Raw genomic sequence first — 23,041 nt, forward strand, 5'->3', positions numbered from 1 at the left:
AGGGGGTCTATAGATCAGAACCCAAGCCAGTGGGGCCTTGGCAGATTCTACAATTATGCATTGCAGTTCGAAAGTGGAAAAACTGCCTACAGAGAGTGTCCGTACTTTAAAATCATTCTTGAAAACGAGAGCTACTCCGCCTCCTCTTCCAACGCACCTTGGCGTGCTAATAAACGAGCAGTTGGTGGGGCAAAGTTCGCTGAAAACAGAAGACTGACCAACTCCAGCGCCTATCCAAGTCTCGGTTAAAAATAGGAAGTCCAGATTGTGACGAGAGAAAAAGTCATTTAAAACGCAAGTTTTGTTCGACACAGACCTGCTGTTGACCAGGGCGGCTTTTGCTGTGGAGTGAATCACAGTCTGGGGGTGACGGCAGTATTCCAGAGGGCGGATGTTCAGGGGATTCACCCCACCGCTACGGATCCGCAACCTCGGACGAGCAGAGCTGACCGGTGTTTGGGGTCGGTGCGGGGTGATGGATAGGCCTACATGGCAGGAGAACCTCGGATCCCACGAACAACGAGCCAGGGAGAGATTATTCCGGCCTGTGAAGTGTTGATGGAGGACTTCCTTGCGGGGTGCAGAGTTGCCTACAGGAGAGGATCGTCCAGGAGAGCCGCGCCGAGACTGGATAGTCGGTATGGCATCCTCCGTTGCTCGATTGTAGATCTTGAAGGAGCGACGAGACCCTCTGTCAGTGTTTCCGCTAGAAGAAATTGGTGCCGGTCATATGACCGGGAAGGTTTCATTTTACCGGTCAAATTGGAAAAAAAACGGTCGGATATAATGTCCGTGTTTATTGCACTTAAAAAAATTGATAGGCAGGCTATATAAAGAATAAAATCATCAAGGCATGTCGATTTATAGCCTGGTGTTTTTAATTAAAAGGTTGGCAGGTGACAGAACAATTAAACATTGCATTTTAAAGTGCAGACGAACAAAAATTATTTAGGTCTATAATGCAAAGCAAGGCATAAATAATAATAGCCTAAAACAATACAAAGTAGGCTACCTACAGTAAAACAAACTGGCGCGTAACATTATAAAATGCAGACTGTAATGAAAATAATTACGCTACAGTGTAACAAGAGACGGGAGTATTTTAAAGTGGATAAGTGAATTGCCGGCCGCGACTTGAACTAGGCAGCAAAAAATAAATAAAAAATATATTTTACTTCTTTCGATATTTGGCAGCTGTGAAGCGTGCCGCTGCTGAATTAAAGTCAAATGTATCTAGTGTGTCTCTGCTGCTTGCAATGCGCATAAGCCTTGTGACTCTTCCTTCCCCAAGGCGGCTTCGCTGAGCAGTCTTTATGCGGTTCTGCAGGGAGAAGCCTCTCTCCGCTGGCACACTGGAGACGGGGATAACACAGGCTACCTTTGCCAGTTTGACCCACTCTGGGAAGATTTCCGCGTAATCTCTTATGAGCATCTCGCAGGCCGATGAAAAATGCAAGCCCCCGTAACTGCGGAGGGCTGTCATCATTGGGATGGCATCTCGCTTCGCGCTTGCGGCATCGATGAATGTGGTGGCTGTGGCCGAATCGTCCTCGCTTGCAATTTCTTGGCCAAAATGACCCAGCATGGTTTGGATGGCTGGTTCTGCATACTCCCGAAGTGCTGAGGGAACGGAGGGACAATCAGTCTGTGCTTTTTATTTTTAGCCAATAAACAACTAATTATTCCTTGGTGATTCCTCTGTGTCTCCAACGTTCATGTAACACTGTACACATCAGTTTTGTTAGGCCTACATTAGCCTACTGTCTCGCTTTTCATTATTGTCTGTCAGCAGCCTATTATGGCAACACGGACGATTTTTACCACAATTTTGACGGTTACAGCATGGCCTAAAGAACCCATTAAACTCACAACATTTGCGTATCAGACTAGAATTTAGCGGAGGCCTATAGCTCTCGAGTGCCCTTATAATTTGCATTATGGCTCTTATTAGGCTATTGTTAGGCCTGTATTATTAGTAGTAGGCCTATTGGTCCTATTATTATTACTGACCAGAATATGCGAGCATTGGTCATTTAAAAATAATATTCTATTTAACTTAGGCTATATGTTTTACATCATACGTAATCAAATAGGCTAGCCTATAGGCCTACTTACCAGCTGTCTGTGGGTATCGGGAGGGATTAAGAAGGACGTCGAAGCAGTTAAGCAGATCCAGGGAATCGTCAGGGAAACGGGCGTGTAAAGCATCGATCAGGTGTTGAATGTATCTTGTTCGGGCATTTTTGAAGGCTTGAACGGACCGGTCGCCTGCATGGGTCACTTGAATGCCTTTGTACATGCCTTCTTGGAAATCCGTTTGGTACCTCTGTTCTTCTGGACCGGGTGCATCTCATAGATGTGTGAGGGCCGAGACGGATGCTTGAACCATTGGTCGGATTGTGGCCAGATTTACATCCTCTTTCTGGAAAACCAAATTCAGTTTGGTCATCACGGGGAGAACATCAGCCAGTGTGTGCGTCAAGGCGATGAAGCTGTATGGCTGGATTTGTCCCAGGAGGCCTTGGGCTTGGGCATTTCCTCCCACAGCTTCTTCATTTAGCTCCATCACCAAAGCAGGCCAGTTCTTTTTAATACTCTCCACTGCCCTAGGCAATGACAGCCAGCGGACCGCGCATGGCTGCTTCAGACTCGTCATGCCCTCTTCGCTCAGAGTTGCTGTTAATTGACGGAGGCGATTGGTCCTGCTAGCTGAGTGTTTGTAGAATGAGTACCAGTGGCGGCTGGTGCTAAAAAAATCTGGGGGGGCGCACTGGCGGGCGGGGATTACAACACAACAATAAACTACTTGAACATAAATTTTGCTCTCCTCTCCTTCAGGCCAGCAAATTTTTCAATGACTTTCTGATTGAAATCTGTCATTTCACAAACAAGTCTATTTTCCATGGAGAGCATGGCCAGTGCATTCAGCCTCTCCTGGGTCATGGTGTTTCTGAGGAAGGTTTTCACTCTTTTCAAGGTTGAGAAGCACCTCTCTGCTTCAGCTGTGGTCATGGGTGTGGTGATGAGGATCTTTAAGAGAGTGACAGTTTCTGAAAAGACATCTTCAAGATTGTTTTCCATGAACAGCTGGAACAGGTCCACTGCACCACAACAGGCTCTGAACTCTACTTTGCTGTAGATGAGACTGAGCTCTGTCTTCAGTTTGCTTCCATTCAGCATTTTGTAGGCCTTCAGCGTGCTTTGTAGTGTCTCTTCAGGAAATGCCCCCTGATGGTCCTCAAACCTGTCCCCCTGCAGCAAGGTTGCACAGACAAGATGGTCGGTGAAGGAGAAGCGCTCCCTGGTGTGTCCCAGAATGGTGTTGCAGATCTACAGAGAGAAGAATACAAAAATATAGAGAAAAAATAGATGTCTCTTTAACAATTTTTTTTTTTTTGCATTTGCTCCTCAGACAGTACACTGTTGGCTATATTTTGTGTACATATAGTTATGGCTCCCCTGGACCTATTTATTGCATATTTCAGCTTTTTTTATTGCTATTACTTATGTATTGGTGATAGTACTACTTTAAACAAATAGTTTAATTGTGATTAGGTGATAGGCTACATCTCTGCAACATGAGGCTACATCTCTGCAACATGACAATGACATATTTTAAATTGTATTTCAAAACACATTTCTCCTCTAACAAACATTACAACCTCAAATGAAACATGGACTATGACAGATTTCTACAACATAAACTCACCTCTTCTGCAACATTTTGACGATCCTCTGAACTGAGTACCCGACGCCTCTTTGATGTCAGAGAACCACTGCTTTGCTCACCCATGGAATGGCGAGAATTTCTGTGTGAGAAGTCATAATAATAATCAAAAAGGGGAAAAGAGATAATGTTGAAAAATGTGATGATCATATTACTGATAGGAATACTTATTACCTGATGATTTGTATGTCCTGTTCAAACTGCTGGATGCTCCCTTTGATGTGGACTGCATCTATGTTCTTCTTCTGGAGCTTGGCATAGAGGAGGTCCACATGTGGCATGATGTGGTGAAAAAGTTCCAGAAAGAACTTAAAATCCTGATGTTCCAGCAGCATGGCCATGCCTCCTGCCTCTCTCATGGTTTTGGGGTCAAAGTCACCCGAGTCGCGTATGTTCTCAAAACACTGAATGAGATCCTGTCTGTGCTCAAACACAGTGTTGACGGCTCGGCTGTGAAAGTTCCATCTGACATTGCTGGATGTTGGCAGTCTATGGGCCACCATTTTAGCAAGAACAGCTGTACGCTTGGGTGATCTGGAAAAAAAGCTGGCAAATCCACCCAGGTCAGAAAAAAAAATTCTCACCTTGGAAATGTGAGAGGTGGCCTGTTGCATGATCAGGTTGAGTTGGTGTGCATAGCAGTGGATATAGTGGGCATTTGGGTACTCATCTTTGATTTTCCTCTGAACACCTGCATTGGCACCCCTCATCACACTGGCTCCATCATATGCCTGGCAGATTAGCTTGCTTTTCTGATCCTCAGGAATGATGGCAGCAAGACGCTCTTTTAATGCAGTAGCAATGGACTCAGAAGTAGATGACTGCAGAGGAATGAAATCAAAAAAACTTTCCTGCACACTGTGTTTGTCATCAATGTAGCGTAGTACAAGCACAAGTTGGGTCTGTGTTGAAATATCTGTTGTCTCATCTGCCTGGATTGATACAAAAACACTCTTTTGAGCTTCTTTAATTATTTGCTCCCTTGCAACAGACAACATACAATCCAGGAGCTCATTTCGGCCAAAAAACTGTAGCTTCATGCCGTTGTCAAGGTGGCTACGGCTACTTTCATGCCGTTTGCATTTTTCAGAGAGATGTTTCAGGTCTCTGACCCCAGTTGTTGTCCACAGAGCTTCAGTGCCACTGCCAACACTTTGAAAAAGCAAGCATGGAAAGCCATAGAGAGCATTGCTAACTCCACATCCAGCTAGCCAACTGTGTTTGGTGTAACACAAACGAGAGAAGCCTCTAGTGTAACTCCTTCCCCTGTCACTTGCCTGCTGCTGGATTTGTATATCAGGCTGCTCCGGTCCAAGCTCCTTTATTCTTTTTTTTTCCTCCACCGAACGCCTCGAGAAAGGATTACTGCGTAACGAAACAACCGAATTTTCGTTTGCTGTCGCCATGTCTCCTCTTGTCTTCTCGTTGTTGTTTTTTTCTGTCTGCTCCGTGTGCGCGTGGGCGTGTCTGTCGCTCTTTGAGTGACAGGCACGACAGGTATCATGAATCAATCAGACTGGATGAAAAATGAGCCCAAGCACGCTGATTGGCCAGGGGCGCAGAGAGCTGCGCCCGGAGAAGAATCTTGAAGTGACCAATTAGAGACCAGCATGAAGTCACATGGAAGCCAAAAGTTTAAGAGGCCACATACACACTCATTTGGCCGGCGCCCCTCGCTATTGAAATGCATGAAAACAACCCAGAATAAACCCAATATTGAATGGAAAGGCATACAAATTTAAAAGTAAAACCCATTGTATGAGTGAACACTGAACAGACGTGGTAATTACTTTTTATTATGTAATTTATGTTTACTGTGTCTATACTTTTTTCCCGAAATTTTGATGGGGGCGGCGCCCTAGCGCCCCCTATTGACCGGCCGCCACTGATGAGTACACAGCGGAAATTGTGCGCTTGTAGGCTCCTACTCGGTCCACAGCTTTAGCGGCATCTATCGCGGCCAGCGCAGTACGATGGGCAACACAGTGCACCTGGATGGAAAACGCACTCTTTTTTCAGGAGAGCGCCAACTCCAGCATGCCTCCCCATCATTACGCTGGCTCCATCCGAGCCCAGTCCGATTACGCGGGACAGCTCCACATTCCTGCCGCGGAGAATCTCCGCTACTTTATCAAAAATACACTGTGCCGTCCCGGAGTGTACGTCGTAGTTTCCCACAAAGCACGTCTCCACTCTTCCACTCACTTGCAATTTTACATACAGTATCAACTTTTTGTCAACCGTTATGTTGACGGTCTCGTCAATTATGATCCCGATGTAATCACTGGCTCGTATTTTCTCATCCAATCCCTTCAACACCACATCCTCGAGAGCCATTTCCATGTCACAGATGGATTCGCTGTGCCGGTAAAGCCCCTCAGATGTGGTGAAATCCGGGGCCTGAACTGCTCTCAGAAGTTCTGTCATCCCCACATACTGATGACCCGAGATGTCGTGTTTGGCCATGTGAAACACAACTTTCATCTGCGAGCACAACTTTTTTTTGGAGGAGTCGGTGGCTTTCTCACATTGGCCTTTCATGGCCATTTGTAGCTGTTTTAGGTTGGCAGCCGAAATGTGATCATTGCACTGACTGTGCTCTGTTAAACTTGAGAATCGCATATTTGCGGACCCCCGAGTGAAGCCATTCTTCCTCCCTGATTTTTCGCACTGAGCGCAAAACAGCCTCTCCTCATCCTCTACAATATCGCACCTCACCCAGGGGAACTTCTCTGTCCAGTCCGGCCTGAACGCCCGCGTTTTCCTCCTCTTTTCTGCTGAAGCCACGGGCACAGCAGCCGCCTCTTCTGACACAGGTGGAGGTGTGTGTGTGACGTCAGACCCGCCGCTGCTGCTACTTGGTTTGAAGAAGTGGGTGATCATATTTTGATTTGCCATGTTTAATAGATACCGGTAGCCTACTCCGCAACAAAGCTTGCCAACGGCTTTCGCTAGATTGCCGCCGTTTAGTTCATAAACCTACGGTATTCTATAGCGATCAATTTGAGCGTGTGCACGAAATGTAACAACTTATTTATTTTATCACACAGGCTACGCTACAATCAAAACCCTCATTGTTTTACATGAATTGGCTAAACAAATGACCACTGTAGCATATTTAAACACAATTCAAATTAACACATTCAAAAGTATTTCGGCTCAATTTAAAAGGTTGAATCTCCTCGTGACTGAATGCGCTTTTTTCTGATGTTACGGCTCTCAGCTGTGCCAGAGCGTTCACAGTTGCTATGGAAACCACCTAGCGTCGCAGCGCGTTGCAGCCAGTGTGAACGGCCCAGTTTTAGAACGTCGCAGCCCGTCTCGTCGCAAGGAGTTGCAAGTTGCAAGCCGTTGCAAGGTGAATCTTTGGTCTGAACTGGGCTTTATTTCCAATCGGTCATTCTGACCGGAGACATTTGGAATTTTCGGTCCTCCTCATTTTTTTCCGGTCAAAGACCGGTAATTACCGGTCAACGGGAACTCAGCCCTCTGTGTATGTAACGCTTCCTCCGACGGATCCCCGTAACCTGGCAAAGCTGGAGTACATCTTCATCGATGGAACTGATGGCATAGGAGGCAAGCTGTTGGAGCTGCTCCGCGGTGTAGATATATCCCATGTTTAGTAGGCTACAGCAGCTCAGGCAAAGCACAGCGCAAAGCCTCAATCTCCCTGGGAGGGCTAGTTATTAGTCAACCGACTAACCTAGCTGCTGGTCAGCGTCAAATCCGCCGACAGGATGAAAGAGAGGGAGAGAGACATCGAGTAGCCCAAAAACAGCAGCGGTGGAGCACAGGCAACCAGCTTCAGATCGACCGAGGCGTTGGATATCCAAAATCAAGCTCAGGATGGGGTAAAGTGCAAGAAAAATTGTGACAAAAGAAGGCCAAAACGAAGTTAAAACGTATGACAAACTTTGTCATAAAAATAAAATAGATTAAATTGCGAAAACTTGAAAAACTTAAATAAAAACAAGGCAGACGGAGCGGCGTCAGTGTCGCCAGCGTCCCCGTAACCTGTAAGGTGACCTTGGGTGTCTTGAAAGGCGCCCTTTAAATTAAATGTATTATTATTGGTGTGAATGCTGCTAGCATTCACAGCTTTGAAATCCTACATATTTAATTTTATTGGTGTGAATGCTGCTAGCATTCACAGCTTTGAAATCCTATAAATTTATTTTTATAATTATTCCGCCGTTATTTTGGAGTGCGACTCCTTCGCCATACTTCAACGTAGAAACATCATTCAAACATTCAGCTCGATTAGGAATCGAGTGCTATTATTTTTTTTATTGATATTCTTCATAATTCCCGAGATATTCAACTTTATTCACCGAAAATTCCCCCATTCATTCCTATTGGAAGAATTAAAAAAACGCTGATTCACCCTTGATCCGATTCAACCCTTCCAACATTCAAACCTTCATAACTTGGTCAAACTTCAACCGTTTACCATCATTCAAAGAATTAAACAGATCTACACATTTGTATCTTCAATAATATTCAAACAGAATTTTGATATCATTCATAGTTTCTTCAGATTCACAGTTTTAGTTTTATTTTTATTATAAATATTCGGGCACTTTTTTGCAACGTGACTCCTTCAACATACTTCAACGTAGAAACATCATTCAAACATTAAAACGTTCAGCTCCATTAGGAATAGTGTGCTATTATTTTTCTTATTGATATTGTACATAATTCCCGAGATATTCAACGTTATTCACCGAAAATTCCCCCATTCATTCCTATTGGAAAATTAAAAAAAAGCTGATTCATCCTTCATCCTATTCAACACTTCCAACATTCAAACCTTCACAACTTGGTCAAATTTCAACCGTTTAGCATCATTCAAAGAATTAAACAGATCTACACATTTGTATCTTCAATAATATTGAATCAGAATTTCGATATCATTCATAGTTTTTTCAGATTCACAGTTTTAGTTTCAAACCGTCATATTCTACAGTTTGTCCCATTGAGGCAGTCTGCCCATTCTGGCACTTAAATTACTAAAGACATTGTAACAAAATCATTTTTCAGCCGTTTACCATCGCTGAAACAATTAAACAAATGTAGACATTTGTATCTTCAATAATATCTAAACGAAATTTCGATAGCATTTAAACTTTTTTTTTTCACACACACACACACACACACACACACACACACACACACACACACACACACACACAGGGGCGCTGCCTGGCGGGGAAAAGTGGTACTGATTCTAAGGGCCCAGCCCAACGCAGCACGGCCCACGGCCCGCGGATGGCAATTAATAATATAATATTAATATTCTTGCCTTTTTTCTTTTTTTTTTGAAATGTCTCATTACAAAGAAATGGTAATTGGAAATAAACTTATTAAACTCACAACTGTCGATTTCCATAACGTTTTCGTTAGTTATTGTCATTTGCCCTTCCCCCTGAGCTCTTGCGAAATGGTTCGGCCGCAACGCGCGATGCGTTGAATCGAACAGCATCCGAAATGTGAGATGCTGGCACTGGCAGCAGGTGTACAGAGCGGCTGGGCTGGCTGAGGTCAGGTTTTAACCACATGATGGTGAGCTGGTAGTGACAGCTACAGAAATGAAGTCAGGTTGGCAAAAACTGAAGGAAAGACGGGAGAAAGAGGAGAGGGCCAAAAGAGGCAGGCAACTGGTCACTAAATTTTTCGCCAAGAAAGAAGGTATGCTCACTCAATGACCTTGCGTTTTCAAACTCTATCAAATGGTAGGCTAACAAGCAGAATTCTTGGATTAGCCTCCAAGAGAGCATGCTAGTTAGCATAGTTTCCTATTTAAAGACTCCACCTTTATTGTCACAGCGAACAAACGGCAAATGTGGACGAACGACCGTGATAAACTAGTCTTTTAATACAAAATATTTTTTTCAAAAGAACCTAACGGGGTGGTGTCTTAAATATGTGCATTTTCAACTTCAGGAGGAGGACAAGATCCGCCCACGGCCACCACGACTGGATCCCATTTCGGAGAAGGAGGTAAGCAACATTAGTTTGGTAGGATGTTAGTTGCTTTAGGATGAACGTTTTGAATGAGGGTGCCTTCTAGGCTGAGGGTGCCTTCTAGGCTGATGGTGCAAGTGAGGTTGAATAGCCTTGCAATACTTTCAATTGAAAGTGAGTTGGCTCGCTCACTAGATTTCAAAGATTTGATTTGTGACTTTGCAACCAAGAAGGCTCGGCGTCTAGACTTTGGAATTTAAGTCTTTACTGCTCTATAAGAACAGTTTACATAAAGATTTCTTCATATTGTTTGAAACTGTGCAGTAGTGTATATTTGTATTGATGTCTACAATGTGGATCCATTGATATTGTATGCAATTGCACTGTAAATTCTGTTCTTTGTTTACATTTTGATTGTTACTTGGAGCTATTTTTTGCACTTTAGACTTTTTATTCATGAACAGTGTAAATTGAGATTTTTTTTCATATTGTTTGAAGCTGAAGTGTAAATATTTGTGTTGATGTCAAGCAATTGTAATGTTAATTCAGTTCCTATAAGAGTCTATCTTTTTAATGTATCTTTTTTATGTACTATTTATGGATATTTGAAATTTTACTTGCATAATAAATTTGTGTTAAAAGTAAGCAGAAACGGTGGATTTTTTTGCAGTGCATCATGTCTTCTGAAAAGACTATTGCAGTTATACAAGGTATGAAATTGTGAGTACTCTTATGGTTTCTTGGGGCTCTGGCTGTGAAGCATACACAGGCTTATGCTGCCATGTACTGGTTTAACATTGTAATGTACTCTCAATTACAAAGCAAGGTCACTAACTACATGAATGGGCAACCAATAATCAAACTGACAATTGTAGTACAGTTTCAAGCTGCTTACAGACAATTTTAGCATAACAATCAAATTTCTGTCTTTGTGAATCTGTACACACAGCTTTCTTTTCAACACAAAATTCCATTGGATTTCCAGAGGTATTTGTGTTGCGTGGAAAACAGTGTGTTTGGATTTGCTGAAAAGTTGATGTGTTGAAACCAAACTGGGTCAAGTCCAATTTTAGCATGAGAGAAGGACATTGTTGTAAAATTGTGTTTAAGCAGCTATTGGACAATATGTATAAGACTGCTGCCTAAAATACAGTAGGCTATAAATACTTAGTTTATTACTTGAATTACATGATGTCACTAACTGAATGCAATACGTTTAATAAGTAAGTTCATACCCTTATTTAAAGTCACACAAACCCATACTCCATGAAGGGGCAACGAAAAGTCTAACTGAAGTGCTATTGTGATGCTGGGCCATGTTTACCAAAACAGTCGATAGATGTTGGGGGGGGGGCCCCGAAATTAGAATCTTTCATAGGGCCCACAATTCCTGGCAGCGCCCCTGCACACACACGCACGCCGGCTTGGGCACACACACACACACACACCACCGGCCTGGTGAGACACAGACACACACACACAGACCGGCTTGGTGAGACACACACACACACACACACACACACACACACACACACACACACACACACACACACACACACACACACACACACACACACACACACACACACACACACACAGATAACATCGGCCGGGTGAAACGTGTCGGAGATTAATCGAGATTTAAAACACTTAGACTAATTCAAGAGAGAGAGAGAGAAATGAAAACGAGGGGTCCGGAGCAAGAATTGACAAAAGACTTTATCGTGCAGAAAAACAACAACGACAACAGCCTGAGTGGATCTATAGAGTCACTGCGGTTCACAAACTGCGGCGTCTTTTTATACACACAAACAGAGCAGCTTCTCCTTGAAGTGTCTGCCTCCATTCAGTCATAAATCCATCTTAACCTGAACAGTCAGCAATTGGTCAGCAAATGGTCAACAAAGATAGCCCAAAACACTAGGCTAAGGTCAGCATGCCTTATCCCCGTAGCGTCCTGCTCCTTTTAGGGGCCCAACCATCTGTTCTGAACCCAGACACCCAGGCCCCGTGTGTTTCTCCACTATTAGACACACAGACCTCATAATAATCATGGTTTACCATAGAATATACTCCTTAATTTCTACCACACATCCCCCCTTTTTTGTAAGATAAGATCACAACAAAAACATAACAGTCGTTTAGGCCATATTTTGCACTACATTTGATCATCATTAAAAACCTTTAAGCATGTTCAGGAATCTCAACCTGTATAATTCTCAGGATTTTAAACCTGTTTAAGGCAAAAAGATCTATCAAATGTTTAACCAGATACTTTCTGTTATAGCCCCATGTATTCTTGACGTTACTGTTAAACACCATTTCATTGGATTAAATTGGATATTTACTTCACACCGATTTTTCCTGTGCACATGTTCACGATTCTGGTGGAAGGTTAATGCACATAACGGTTGGTTATCCGACATAACAGTAAACACAAATTCATTAATTTGGTCTCGCGGTGGTATCTGAGCATATAAGACTATTTTCCCTTTCTTGTTGACTATTCCTGAGTGAGTTGGGGCCGGATTGTCCTGTGTTTCTCTTAGGCTTCCTTCAGTACCAGCCCCTGATTCCTGGCTCTTCCAGGTCTGTGTTGTCTCCGTGGTTTCATCCTTCCTCGGGGTCTGTGCTTGTGCCAGCGGAATCTGGCACAACCCGTAAAGGATCAGAAACAGGCTCCCCATTTTCAGCAACATCATGTTGCTGAATCTCTTGGCTCGACTGGATCTGGTCCTGGGGCGGCTGGTCAGCCCCAGGTGTGTCTGCGTCTGGCTCCTCCTCCTCACACTCATCCCTGGACTTGGGTTGAGCGGCTTTTGTGCAGTGGTTGAGATGATACCACGTGGCACTTCCTTCCACTTGGATGGCTGTTGGTGTTGCGTTGGTGACTTTGTATGGTCCTTCTCTCCTGGGTTTGTTTGTTCCACTTTCTCCTGAAGACTCTGAGATACACGTGGTCACCTGGCTCCACCCCCTTGGTGGCTCCTTCTCCAACTCTGGAACTCTGTCTTTCTCTTGTTGAAAAATAAGGCTGTGTATGCCAGTTAGTTGTCCCAAATAGCGTCTTAATTCAGTTTTCAATTGTTCCAATGGAGGACCTTTGTGAGGCCCTCGAATGACAGATGAAGGCATGGGTCGACCCGTAAACATTTCATGCGGGGTTAGATGCGTCGTTCTGTTAGTTTTTCATACGATAACTCATTAGTGTCAGTCGTAGTGCATTAGTCCTCCAATTTAGTACTCTAATTAAATTTTGTTAATCTTTGTCTTAAGCGTCCCATTCCTCTCTCCACCATACCTTGTGGTTTGAGGAATGTAGACACGGACTAGTCTTTGTTTGACATGCAGATGTTAAATCACTTGTTTGAGTGTTTTCTGAATAAATGCTGCCCTATCACCTGAGCTAATTTGTGACGGAATTCCAAACCTTGGCATGACTTCTCTAGTCAGAACCTTGATTACCGTAACCGTACTTTGGTCTTCTTGATGGGACTGCTTCTACCCATCTGTTGAACACTGTTTTTTCAAATATTTCACACTCATTTAGCTGGATGTCAATCATTGTTTGCAAGTATGGTGAAGAAAAACCTTGTTTTCAAAAATTTTCCTAATTCTCCTCAATACCTCCCCCCTTGCGCAATGGTCAAAAACCATGCACATTAAATGATAAGCAAATCTAAGAACGCCGTTGGTGCAACCAACGTCGAAACGTCTAACCTAAGCATCAGCAAACTGAAACCAATCTTTTGGGAAGGGAAATCGAAACCAGTATGTCCAAATCCTAAGCCCAATATGGGTGGGTTTACCATCAGCCGCCTGAAACCACGCTGTTCCAAAGTCATGCACCAAACCGAAAAAACTTACATGCGTTAGTGGCCTTCTATACCACAAAGGTAAAATAAAACGAAATAAAACGCGGCATGCCCCGTTTCAAGACCACCTCTGCTGCCAGAGCTGACATATCTGACTCCTGCTCCCCCTCCACCTTTCATCAGCCGGCTTTTCCTATGATGGTTGCAGCCCGTCACTCCATGATCAAGTGAGCCAGTGCTCACAGTGACTCTGCCAAGTAATCGTGACTGTGCCTGATTTAGGTTGTCCCGGGCTTCAAGGTGGGATCTTACCCGTCGTTGGCTAACCAGCCTTCCATACTGGCTTATTGCAGGATGCCGTACCTGGGATACGATCAATCCCCACCTATATGGTGGTATAGATCGCAAAGTGGAGGGATGGAGACAGAGTCTTCAGCCGCATCTGCCTTATGCAGCCATATGTGTGCGTCATGAATACACATCAGGGCGACTATAAAACAAAAGATAATTTATCAGAGTTTAAAGTGTTGCAGCAGCATTAGTGGCATTTTGAAGGCAAACCCACTACTTCCGAATCCAATTTGACAACATAGCATGTATGACTCCTTCCCAGCAGATGTAGCGTCAATTCACCTACTGTCCTTTACTAGGGAGATGTGAAAGAAAACAAAAATCACAATATTAAAACTTGCATTTTCAATATTGGGCGACTCACTTCTCTCTTAACCGTTACTCAAAATCACAATTGTCTTCATAATCCTACCCGATTGCCCTTCACTATCTATTTAAATTGGACAACCTAATTAAACCTTTTATTCTACCTATTGCTTGCATTTAGTGTTTTCCATATTTTGATTCACTACTATACCAAACCCAAACCCTCTATGTTGATCTTAACTAGTTTATTGAACACTGAATTGATACATTGTTTCTATTTACTAATTAACCATATTGTTTTATCTGAAGTGTGCTTGGGTATCCCCTTGTGTACTCAGTCACTCGGAGTAGGAGAGGATTCTCCCCTACCTCGGCAGCCCTGACACACACACGAGAACAGGCTCGCACACACCCTTTCTTATTTTATTTTACTTATTTATTTTAAATGACATTTGTCATTGTGGATAACCTAAATTAGAAATTTGGATAACGTTTTATCATACTTATTTGGTCTAATTTTTAAGTATTGCCGATTGTTTTTTCTAAATTATAAGATCATTTTTAATAAATTGTCTATTACTTATCATAATCTCAAAGGAAATATTTTATTTGTGTTGTTATCTTGGCACCTAGACCACGTCAGGTCCAAGCACCAAAATAACATCCACCTATCCACGCAGAGTCCATGGGTTGGGTCTGCTCCTCTTTTGATGAGTCACTTTACCCTGGCGCTATTGAACCCATTGACTCCTGTGGAGTGTGGTGTGCAGACAATTTTTTAACGCTAATTGCTCATGTTTTGGAGTCTAAATAATTATTCCTAAATCCTGTAATCACCATGTAACTTGCTCAGGGACACATCAACACTCAGCTAGGAGAGATGGGGATCGAACTAGCAACCTTTCGGTTACAAGACACCTTCTACTTCCTGAGCTAAACCGACCCCCAGCCACCTCTCCTCTGATTTATTACCTCCGGGTCGTTCCGCATCCGCCCTTTTTGCTTTCTATACATTCCTCTCCCTTCTCCAAACACCTTCTCTCTCTGATCCAACCCGTTGTCTCACCAGTGCTCTGTGTACCAAGATGTAATGATATATACCACATGATGTTCCGACGCGATGGAGAGTCTCCAAGAACCACAGAATCACCAATCCCAGTGGTGGTTCTAGGTTTTTTCTAAAACAGTGAACATGGGTTACATTCAGGAACCAATTACAGAGTACATCCAAACGCACAAATAATCTATTAGGCACAATGCAAATTCAATCTCTTTCTCTCTGTTGTCTCTCTGTCCAGCCCCCACCTGCGGGTTTTTCCTTACTTACGTTCCTTCTCTCTAACTCTCAATCTTAATTAATCTTAAAAAGGCCATCGAAAAATATGAATCTCCCCAAAGAAAATTCTAACCGGAAAGCCTTCTCCAATCTCATCGTCACTTCTCGTTGCCAAATCCACACACTCTTCCTCTTCTCTGTCTCACTCTTCACAAATCACTTCATCTGTCCCCTCTAACTTAACTCAATGCTAACTCTTTCTCACTCACTCACTCACTCACTCACTCACTCACTCACTCACTCATACAACTTAAAATAGGAATTCACCGATTCTCATCCTTGGAGCTGTCATAGGCATTAACTGCGTGTGTTCCGAGAATCCTAAAGTTTTGGTGAATTTTCCTGCCATGGGGAGGTGAGAGGTATAGTGTGTAAGTGGCTCCAGTGTGGGCCATCATTGGCGTGCCTCTATAATTTGTCAGAACCTGCAGTATTGGTCCCTGATCAGCTTGTTTTGTGATTGCTACAAGCTGACCCTCCCCCTGTGGATTCTCTGGGCACCCCTAGTATCCCTGACCCATATAGGGACCTGCCTGTCCCTGGTCGCTGTTACCCTGTGTTTGCTGTGGTGGAAAAGGGTTAGTTAAACAATCCTTCTTAGAATGTCCTTCCTGGTTGCACCCATAACATATTAAAGGACCTCTGCGTTGTCCTTGGGATCCTGGTTGTTGATTGTTTCTAAACTGTCCTTGGGGCCCCTTGTACTGATTCTGTCTATTTTTATTTGTGGGGTTCCCATAATTATGGATGTGTACATGTGTAACAGGTAGAGTAGGTGACAGTTGGCTCTGAGGCTGTACTGGGAGAGAAAATGCCAATCGTGGATATTGGTTTTGAAGTGCGCCCTGCTGGGCGGCTTGCGAAATTACAGCAGCTGGTTCTAAAACACCTGCCTGTCTCTTCTTATCTCTTTCCTTCCTTGTGAGATCTTCCAGCTGAAGCTGATATAGCTTCCTCTGGACCTCTTTGCTTTGTTCCTGTATTCTTTGTTTATTCTGACGATATTCATCCACTGCAGGAACTAAATGGCCATTAAAATTTCTATGAGATCCTGATGTAGACAGTCCAACCACATCCTCTAGCTTGGCTTTGATTTGGCTGGGAAGTGTCTCCATCACAGAATTTCTGAACATGACAGAGAACACGGGATGGATCTCAGGATCCTCATCCGTCTCCATGCGCCATCTGTCTACTTGGGCCTGCAGGTAGGATGCAGGGTTCTCTGTGTCACCAATGGGGAGACCTCTCATGTCTTTAGGATCCATGTGGACCGGGAACTCCCTCCTGAGTGTGGCCCACAACGCCCCTCTGTAATGATCAAGTGTAGACTCATCATACTTTCCATCCAGTATATTCAACCCTCCATTCCTCAGTACAAACTCCATCTTGGATAACCCCAATACTCTTGTCAACAGAGCTTTCAGGTCACCCACTGCAATTAGCTTTCCCACTGTGAGCTCCTCAAATGTTCTAATCCATTTAGACGCCCCGTTAATTATGTTAGGGAGTTTAGAAATGACTCCCTCTAAGTCCTGTGAACCCCACGGTTGATAATGGACCTGTTGTCCGTTGACTAGAGTAGGATAATTTCCCAGAGAAGTTTCGGGTGCTTTTCCTTCTCTCTGTGATCTCCTTAGTTTCTCATCTAACTCGAGTGGTGTGGGGCTTACTGATGTACTGCAGCCAGGCTCCTCTGCCCCTTGTGTCCCACTAGACCACTCCTCCTTTCTTTTGTTCCGCTTCTTTAATTTTCCTTTTCCTTCTTTAATGACCCTTCACCAACATGTTCAATGTCATCCTCCTCCTCTCCTTCATTCTCGTTTTCACCCTCACTACAACAAATGTCAGCATTGTTACACTCTTCCCTTGTGATTATTTTTCTGGCCACTCGTTGTATTGCGCGCCACCTCTCTCCCTCCTTTTCGAACAAAGCTAGCACTAACCTTTCCCTGTCTTTCTTCGCTAAGGCCGTTTTTCCACTTCTGTTATCTATGTAATTCCTTATTACTACCTCCATGTCTCGATATATTATTGGATCAAAAGTCCCTCCCATGGGCCATATAGTACCTGCTGCTTCTGTCCTTTCTTCCCAATTCTCAGAGATCTTTTTCATCTCACCTTTGAGCAATAGACGGTCTCTACTCAAAATCTCTACCGCTGTTGGTGCCATTTTTAATTATTACTTTATTACTTTATTTATCTATTCTGAAGTACACTATTTATTAATAAAATTTATTTGAGTTTATTCTACTAGTTATTTTCTATACTTTACTATCTCTAAGCTACAAATGTGAACTTTTCCCAAGCGCTCGTCTCCCTCCTGAAGATTGGAATGTGGCCCCCACCCTTCACTGCTATCTTTAACCCTGGCCTGCAGGCTCCTGCTCGTCCCCTGTGTGTTTGCTCGTGCACGTGCAGTTAGAGTCAGCGCGATGAAGTTTAAGTCAAAGAAGATTTACGCATTTATTCAGTACTTCAACAAATTAACTATTTTCTATCCGTCTAATTTATTTATGATTATCAACTATTTTAAACAAATTAACTATTCTCTGTCCGCCTAATTTATTTATGACAGAATCAACAACAAAAAAATGAACCGGGTCGTAAAAACCTCCGAGGTAACTTAATCCTAACACGACTTAAATACAGACAATAAGCCGGTTCATACAATTTCTTTATCTTATATTGAAAAATGTCCGAATTGTTTGTAATTAATTACAAAGAAAAAGTCGACCGAGTGCCGAAACTGGCCTTTTGATTAAAACATGAATAGTCGGATGGATAATGAATCAACCAGAATTTCAAACAAGAATGATTGCCACAAAGCACCAAGATCAGAATTAAAGACTGGCCCCACCTCCAGATCTAATATCTGCAGCTTAATTGAATCACGTTTAGGGCATTAAACCCATACAAACGATGCTTCGCACAACTAGTCTATTCCTTCAAAATAATGGCTAATCTAGGGTGACCATACGTCCGTATTTCCCGGGACATGTCCGTATTTCACGTCCTGTCCCGGGTGTCCCGGGTTATTTTTAGAAAGTGAGGAAATGTCCTGGTTTTTAAAATTACCTTCTTTGGACCATTACATTTACATGCACTAGGGCACTGCCCACGGCGCTGCGTGCGACGTAGCCTAATCCCCGCCCCTATGCTGTCAGCCCTATTAATCAGAACGTACGCAAGCAACATGCCGAAGCGCAAGTGCTCGTTTACCGACGAATTACTAAAGAGTTTCCCGGCTTTCAGACCGGGTCGAGACAAATGGGAAGCCTTGTGCACAGTGTGCAAAGCAGGCACATATGTCTCGGTGTCCAATGGAGGTGCAAGAGATCTGAAAATCCACCTGGACACCGAGAAGCACAAAACAGCTGTCCGAGGCGAGGGTAGTGCTAGCTCGATCACACAGTACTTTCTCAGACCAGGGAACGAGGATGCAGTGAATGCAGCGGAGGCTGCATGGTCATTTCACACAGTGAAACACCACAACAGAAAACAGATCCATGGACCGCACTAGTGCATTGCTCAAAAAGACCCTCCCCGATTCAGACACTGCTAAAAAGTTTAGTTGTGCCCGAACTAAGACCGAGGCTATTGTTGATAGTGTACTGGCACCGCATTCTGTAGAAGTGGCGCACGAAGCACTAAAATACATCCCTTATTGTGGTGTAAGTACTGATGGGAGCAATCATGGTGCGGTGAAAATCTTCCCCATCATTATTCAGTATTTTGATTGGAAGGCGGGTGGTGTTCAGAGTCAACTAATTGAAGTGCAAGATACAACCATCGGCAATTACTTAATGCAAACATTGCCGAAAAACAATTTGGCCTCCAAATGCGTCGCATTTACCGGCGACAATTGCAACACCAATTTTGGTGGAACTCGGCGTGACGAAGGGGGAAATAATGTGTTTGCACATTTGAAGAGGCTGCTACAAAACAAAACATTGATTGGCGTGGGATGCCCAGCACATATCCTTAACAACTGTGTCCATCACGGGGCAGATAGGCTTAATGTGGAGTCCCTCAAAGAGTACTGCGATTTTGTGGATGTGGAATACAGGAGGATGCTGTCACACAGCAAGACCAGGTGGCTCTCTCTATTCCCAGGAATAGAGAGGATGCTGCAGATGTTCCCTGCTCTAAAAGCATTCTTTTTATCCCAAGAAAAGCCACCTGTGATGATCAAGGTTTTTTTTGAAAACCCTTTTAGTGAGGTGTATTTGTGGCACATGCACTCCCTCATGTCCATCTTCCACTGCCACATTCAGGAGATGGAAAGGGAGGACAACTCCATCATGGAAATCAAGAAAATATTGAGCAGCATCCACAACGTTGTTATTGAACGGAAGACCAATAATTTCATGTCCCTGAAAGTCAAGGGACTGCTTGCCGCACACCGCAGAGAAGGACTTGGAGAGGGATGTGACAAGTTCATGGCGGATGTGCTAGGCATGTATAGCTCATGCTTGGAGTACCTGGAGAAATGGATGGCGCCCATGGAAGAATTCACACCTTTCATGTGGATGGACATGAGCGAGGCACCTAAGTGGGATGATGTGGAGGCCTGCATCAAGTACCTTGAGGAGAAAGGGGTGGCAATTGACGATGTGAAATGCTTTGACCAAGTGTCCAATTTAAAGAAATTTGTGGAAAGCTGCAGTGAGGATGAAGCATTCATGGGCCTGCAGGTGCACCAGAGGTGGGTCAAGTACTTCGAGAAGGCCAAAAGCATCGGATGCTACTCGGAGCTGCTGAGGATGGCACAGTTTGTCTTCGCACTTTCTCCACATAATGCAAATGTGGAGGGAGTGTTTTCACTGATGCAGAGCCAGTGGACAAAGGAGAGGAACCAGCTCTCAGTTCCATCTTTGAAAGGGATCCTATTTGTGCAATACAATCTCAAAGATATGTCATGCAAGGACTTTCACACGTACATGTTGGGCCACAAGACACTGCTGAAGAAGATCAGCTCTACAGCTAAATACAAATGGGCAAAGAAGGATGAGGAAGAAAAACCAGACGAAGAGGACAAAACAGATGAAGAGGGAGACGAGGATTAAGCAGGGAAGTTAAGATGGTGTGTTGATATTTATTATTTTTTTTTGTATATTTTAAGTTATTTTTTCGAGTATACAAGAGGTTTTTTTTTTGTATTATGCTCATTTGTTAATTTATTTTCTCCAATAGGCTACCTGATTGTAAATGAGCTCATTTGTTATTTATTTTAATTATTTTCAATGATTGTTAATCAGCTCATTGGTTAATTCCCCCCCCCCCCCCCCAATAGCCCTACAAAACAGACTTTATTTTGTTCATTACTGAGGCTAAGTGAGTGTTATTTCGAGTTCAGAGTTATTGTTAACTTGTTAAGTGAAGGATGTTAAGATGCGACATTATTTCTTTCATTGTGCTGTTCATTCATTACAGGAATTGTTGACTCAAGCATTTTGAATAAATACATTTTGAATAAAATTATCATTTGTTATTGGAGTTATTGTTGACTTTTACTGAAAAGCATTTTTAATAAACCAACTGTAAATATCTAGTTCTATCTATATAATATAATATACCGGTATAATTGAATAATAATAAAATACTATTAAAGCAGCAGCATCCTCCACATGACCGCCCACCCCCCAGCCACCCCCCCCCCCCCCGCCCCACCTTCAACCCCCCCCCCCGACAAGGTGTCCTGGTTTTCCCAAATGAAAATATGGTCACCCTAGCTAATCACATACACACTCGACCAGATCACGAACAAACAAGAAACTCCTCAAAATACCAACTCATGCGGTACTCCAACCAAGAAACGTATCTATTCCAAAGTGCGAGAAGCCCGTTTTCTCAAGATACCAAGACCGGAATTAGAAATCCCCCCTTTTCTGCAGTCCAACTGGTCCAAGCAAAGAATCTAAAAATCTCCCCTTTTCTGCAGTCCAACTGGTCCAAGCAAAGAATCTAAAATTCACCCGTCGGTATCCCACGGAAGCCCTTCTCAAATAAAAATGAATTCATCAACGGCAATGAATTCCAACCCAGCTTTCTGGGATACTCTCAGTCATCCAACAGGTAGGCCTACTTCAACCGACCTGCGGACCTGCACTGTCCTTCCTTCTTCCAGAAGACAGCCACAGGACTTTACAGAAAGCCTATTTAAACAAAACACTGCACTGTCCTTCCTTCCTTCAGAAGACAGCCACAGGACTTTACAGAAGGCCTATTTAAACAAAATAACAAAACACCAAATATCAACAACTCTTATCAAAAATAGGGAGCCACAAAGCGTCTTGGTTATTTAGAACCACAGAACGCGTTATGGCATATGTGCGCGCACGTCAATCTCTCCCGGAGCCCCCGTATCTCTCACTCCCTCATTTATCTATAATTTTGGTTCGTTTGATCGAAGAGACACTTTACCTGCTGCTCGGCGTTCAGACGGGGCAAGAACAGATCAAACGACTCTATCCTATATATGGCAAGACAACTTACCCTTGAGCTCTGGTCGTATGATCCGTTCGCGTCCCGTCCTCTGGCCCGGCAGCTGACGAGTCCCTATTTCCTCCTGGTCGTGACGCCAATTATGTCGGAGATTAATCGAGATTTAAAACACTTAGACTAATTCAAGAGAGAGAGAGAGAAATGAAAACGAGGGGTCCGGAGCAAGAATTGACAAAAGACTTTATCGTGCAGAAAAACAACAACGACAACAGCCTGAGTGGATCTATAGAGTCACTGCGGTTCACAAACTGCGGCGTCTTTTTATACACACAAACAGAGCAGCTTCTCTTTGAAGTGTCTGCCTCCATTCAGTCATAAATCCATCTTAACCTGAACAGTCAGCAATTGGTCAGCAAATGGTCAACAAAGATAGCCCAAAACACTAGGCTAAGGTCAGCATGCCTTATCCCCGTAGCGTCCTGCTCCTTTTAGGGGCCCAACCATCTGTTCTGAACCCAGACACCCAGGCCCCGTGTGTTTCTCCACTATTAGACACACAGACCTCATAATAATCATGGTTTACCATAGAATATACTCCTTAATTTCTACCACAAACACACGCACACGCACGCACACACACACACACACACACACACATCCCCCCCCACACACACACACACACACGCACGCCGGCTTGGGCACACACACACACACACACACACCACCGGCCTGGTGAGACACAGACACACACACAGACACACACACACACCGGCTTGGTGAGACACAGACACACACACACACAGAGATAACATCGGCCGGGTGAAACACACACACACACACACACACACACACACACACACACACATCCCCCCCACACACACACACGCACGCCGGCTTGGGCACACACACACACACACACCACCGGCCTGGTGAGACACAGACACACACACAGACACACACACACACCGGCTTGGTGAGACAGACACACACACACACACACACACACACACAGAGATAACATCGGCCGGGTGAAACACACACACACACTGCAATCCGATTTTAACATTTGGAACTCTGTTCAAATGCCTCACTTGAATA

General features: G+C 43.8%; 2 protein-coding genes and 1 long non-coding RNA gene across 4 annotated transcripts; 1 reads left to right on the forward strand and 2 right to left on the reverse strand.

The window, feature by feature from the left end:
* Positions 1-1,120: 1,120 nt before the first annotated feature.
* Positions 1,121-2,703, reverse strand: LOC132464827 (uncharacterized). The gene is made up of 2 exons (XM_060061440.1): positions 2,116-2,703; positions 1,121-1,620 (listed from the first exon to the last, which is right to left on the reverse strand). The coding sequence occupies exons 1-2, from the start codon at positions 2,297-2,299 to the stop codon at positions 1,172-1,174; spliced, it is 633 nt and encodes a 210-aa protein (XP_059917423.1). The 5' UTR covers positions 2,300-2,703; the 3' UTR covers positions 1,121-1,171.
* Positions 2,704-2,731: 28 nt separating this feature from the next.
* Positions 2,732-4,744, reverse strand: LOC132464817 (zinc finger MYM-type protein 1-like). Its single transcript, XM_060061429.1, has 3 exons — positions 3,902-4,744; positions 3,710-3,809; positions 2,732-3,330 (listed from the first exon to the last, which is right to left on the reverse strand). The coding sequence occupies exons 1-3, from the start codon at positions 4,723-4,725 to the stop codon at positions 2,803-2,805; spliced, it is 1,452 nt and encodes a 483-aa protein (XP_059917412.1). The 5' UTR covers positions 4,726-4,744; the 3' UTR covers positions 2,732-2,802.
* A 4,125-nt stretch (positions 4,745-8,869) lies between these two features.
* On the forward strand, positions 8,870-10,411 carry LOC132464834 (uncharacterized). 2 transcript variants are annotated; one of them, XR_009527363.1, is made up of 2 exons: positions 8,870-9,727; positions 10,334-10,411. It is a non-coding gene; the product is annotated as an uncharacterized LOC132464834 (long non-coding RNA). The 2 variants fall into 2 exon arrangements; XR_009527364.1 differs by having other exon boundaries at positions 10,362-10,411.
* The last annotated feature ends 12,630 nt before the right edge of the window (positions 10,412-23,041 follow it).

This window comes from Gadus macrocephalus, chromosome 1, assembly GCF_031168955.1.
Source record: "Gadus macrocephalus chromosome 1, ASM3116895v1".
NCBI lineage: Eukaryota > Metazoa > Chordata > Actinopteri > Gadiformes > Gadidae > Gadus > Gadus macrocephalus.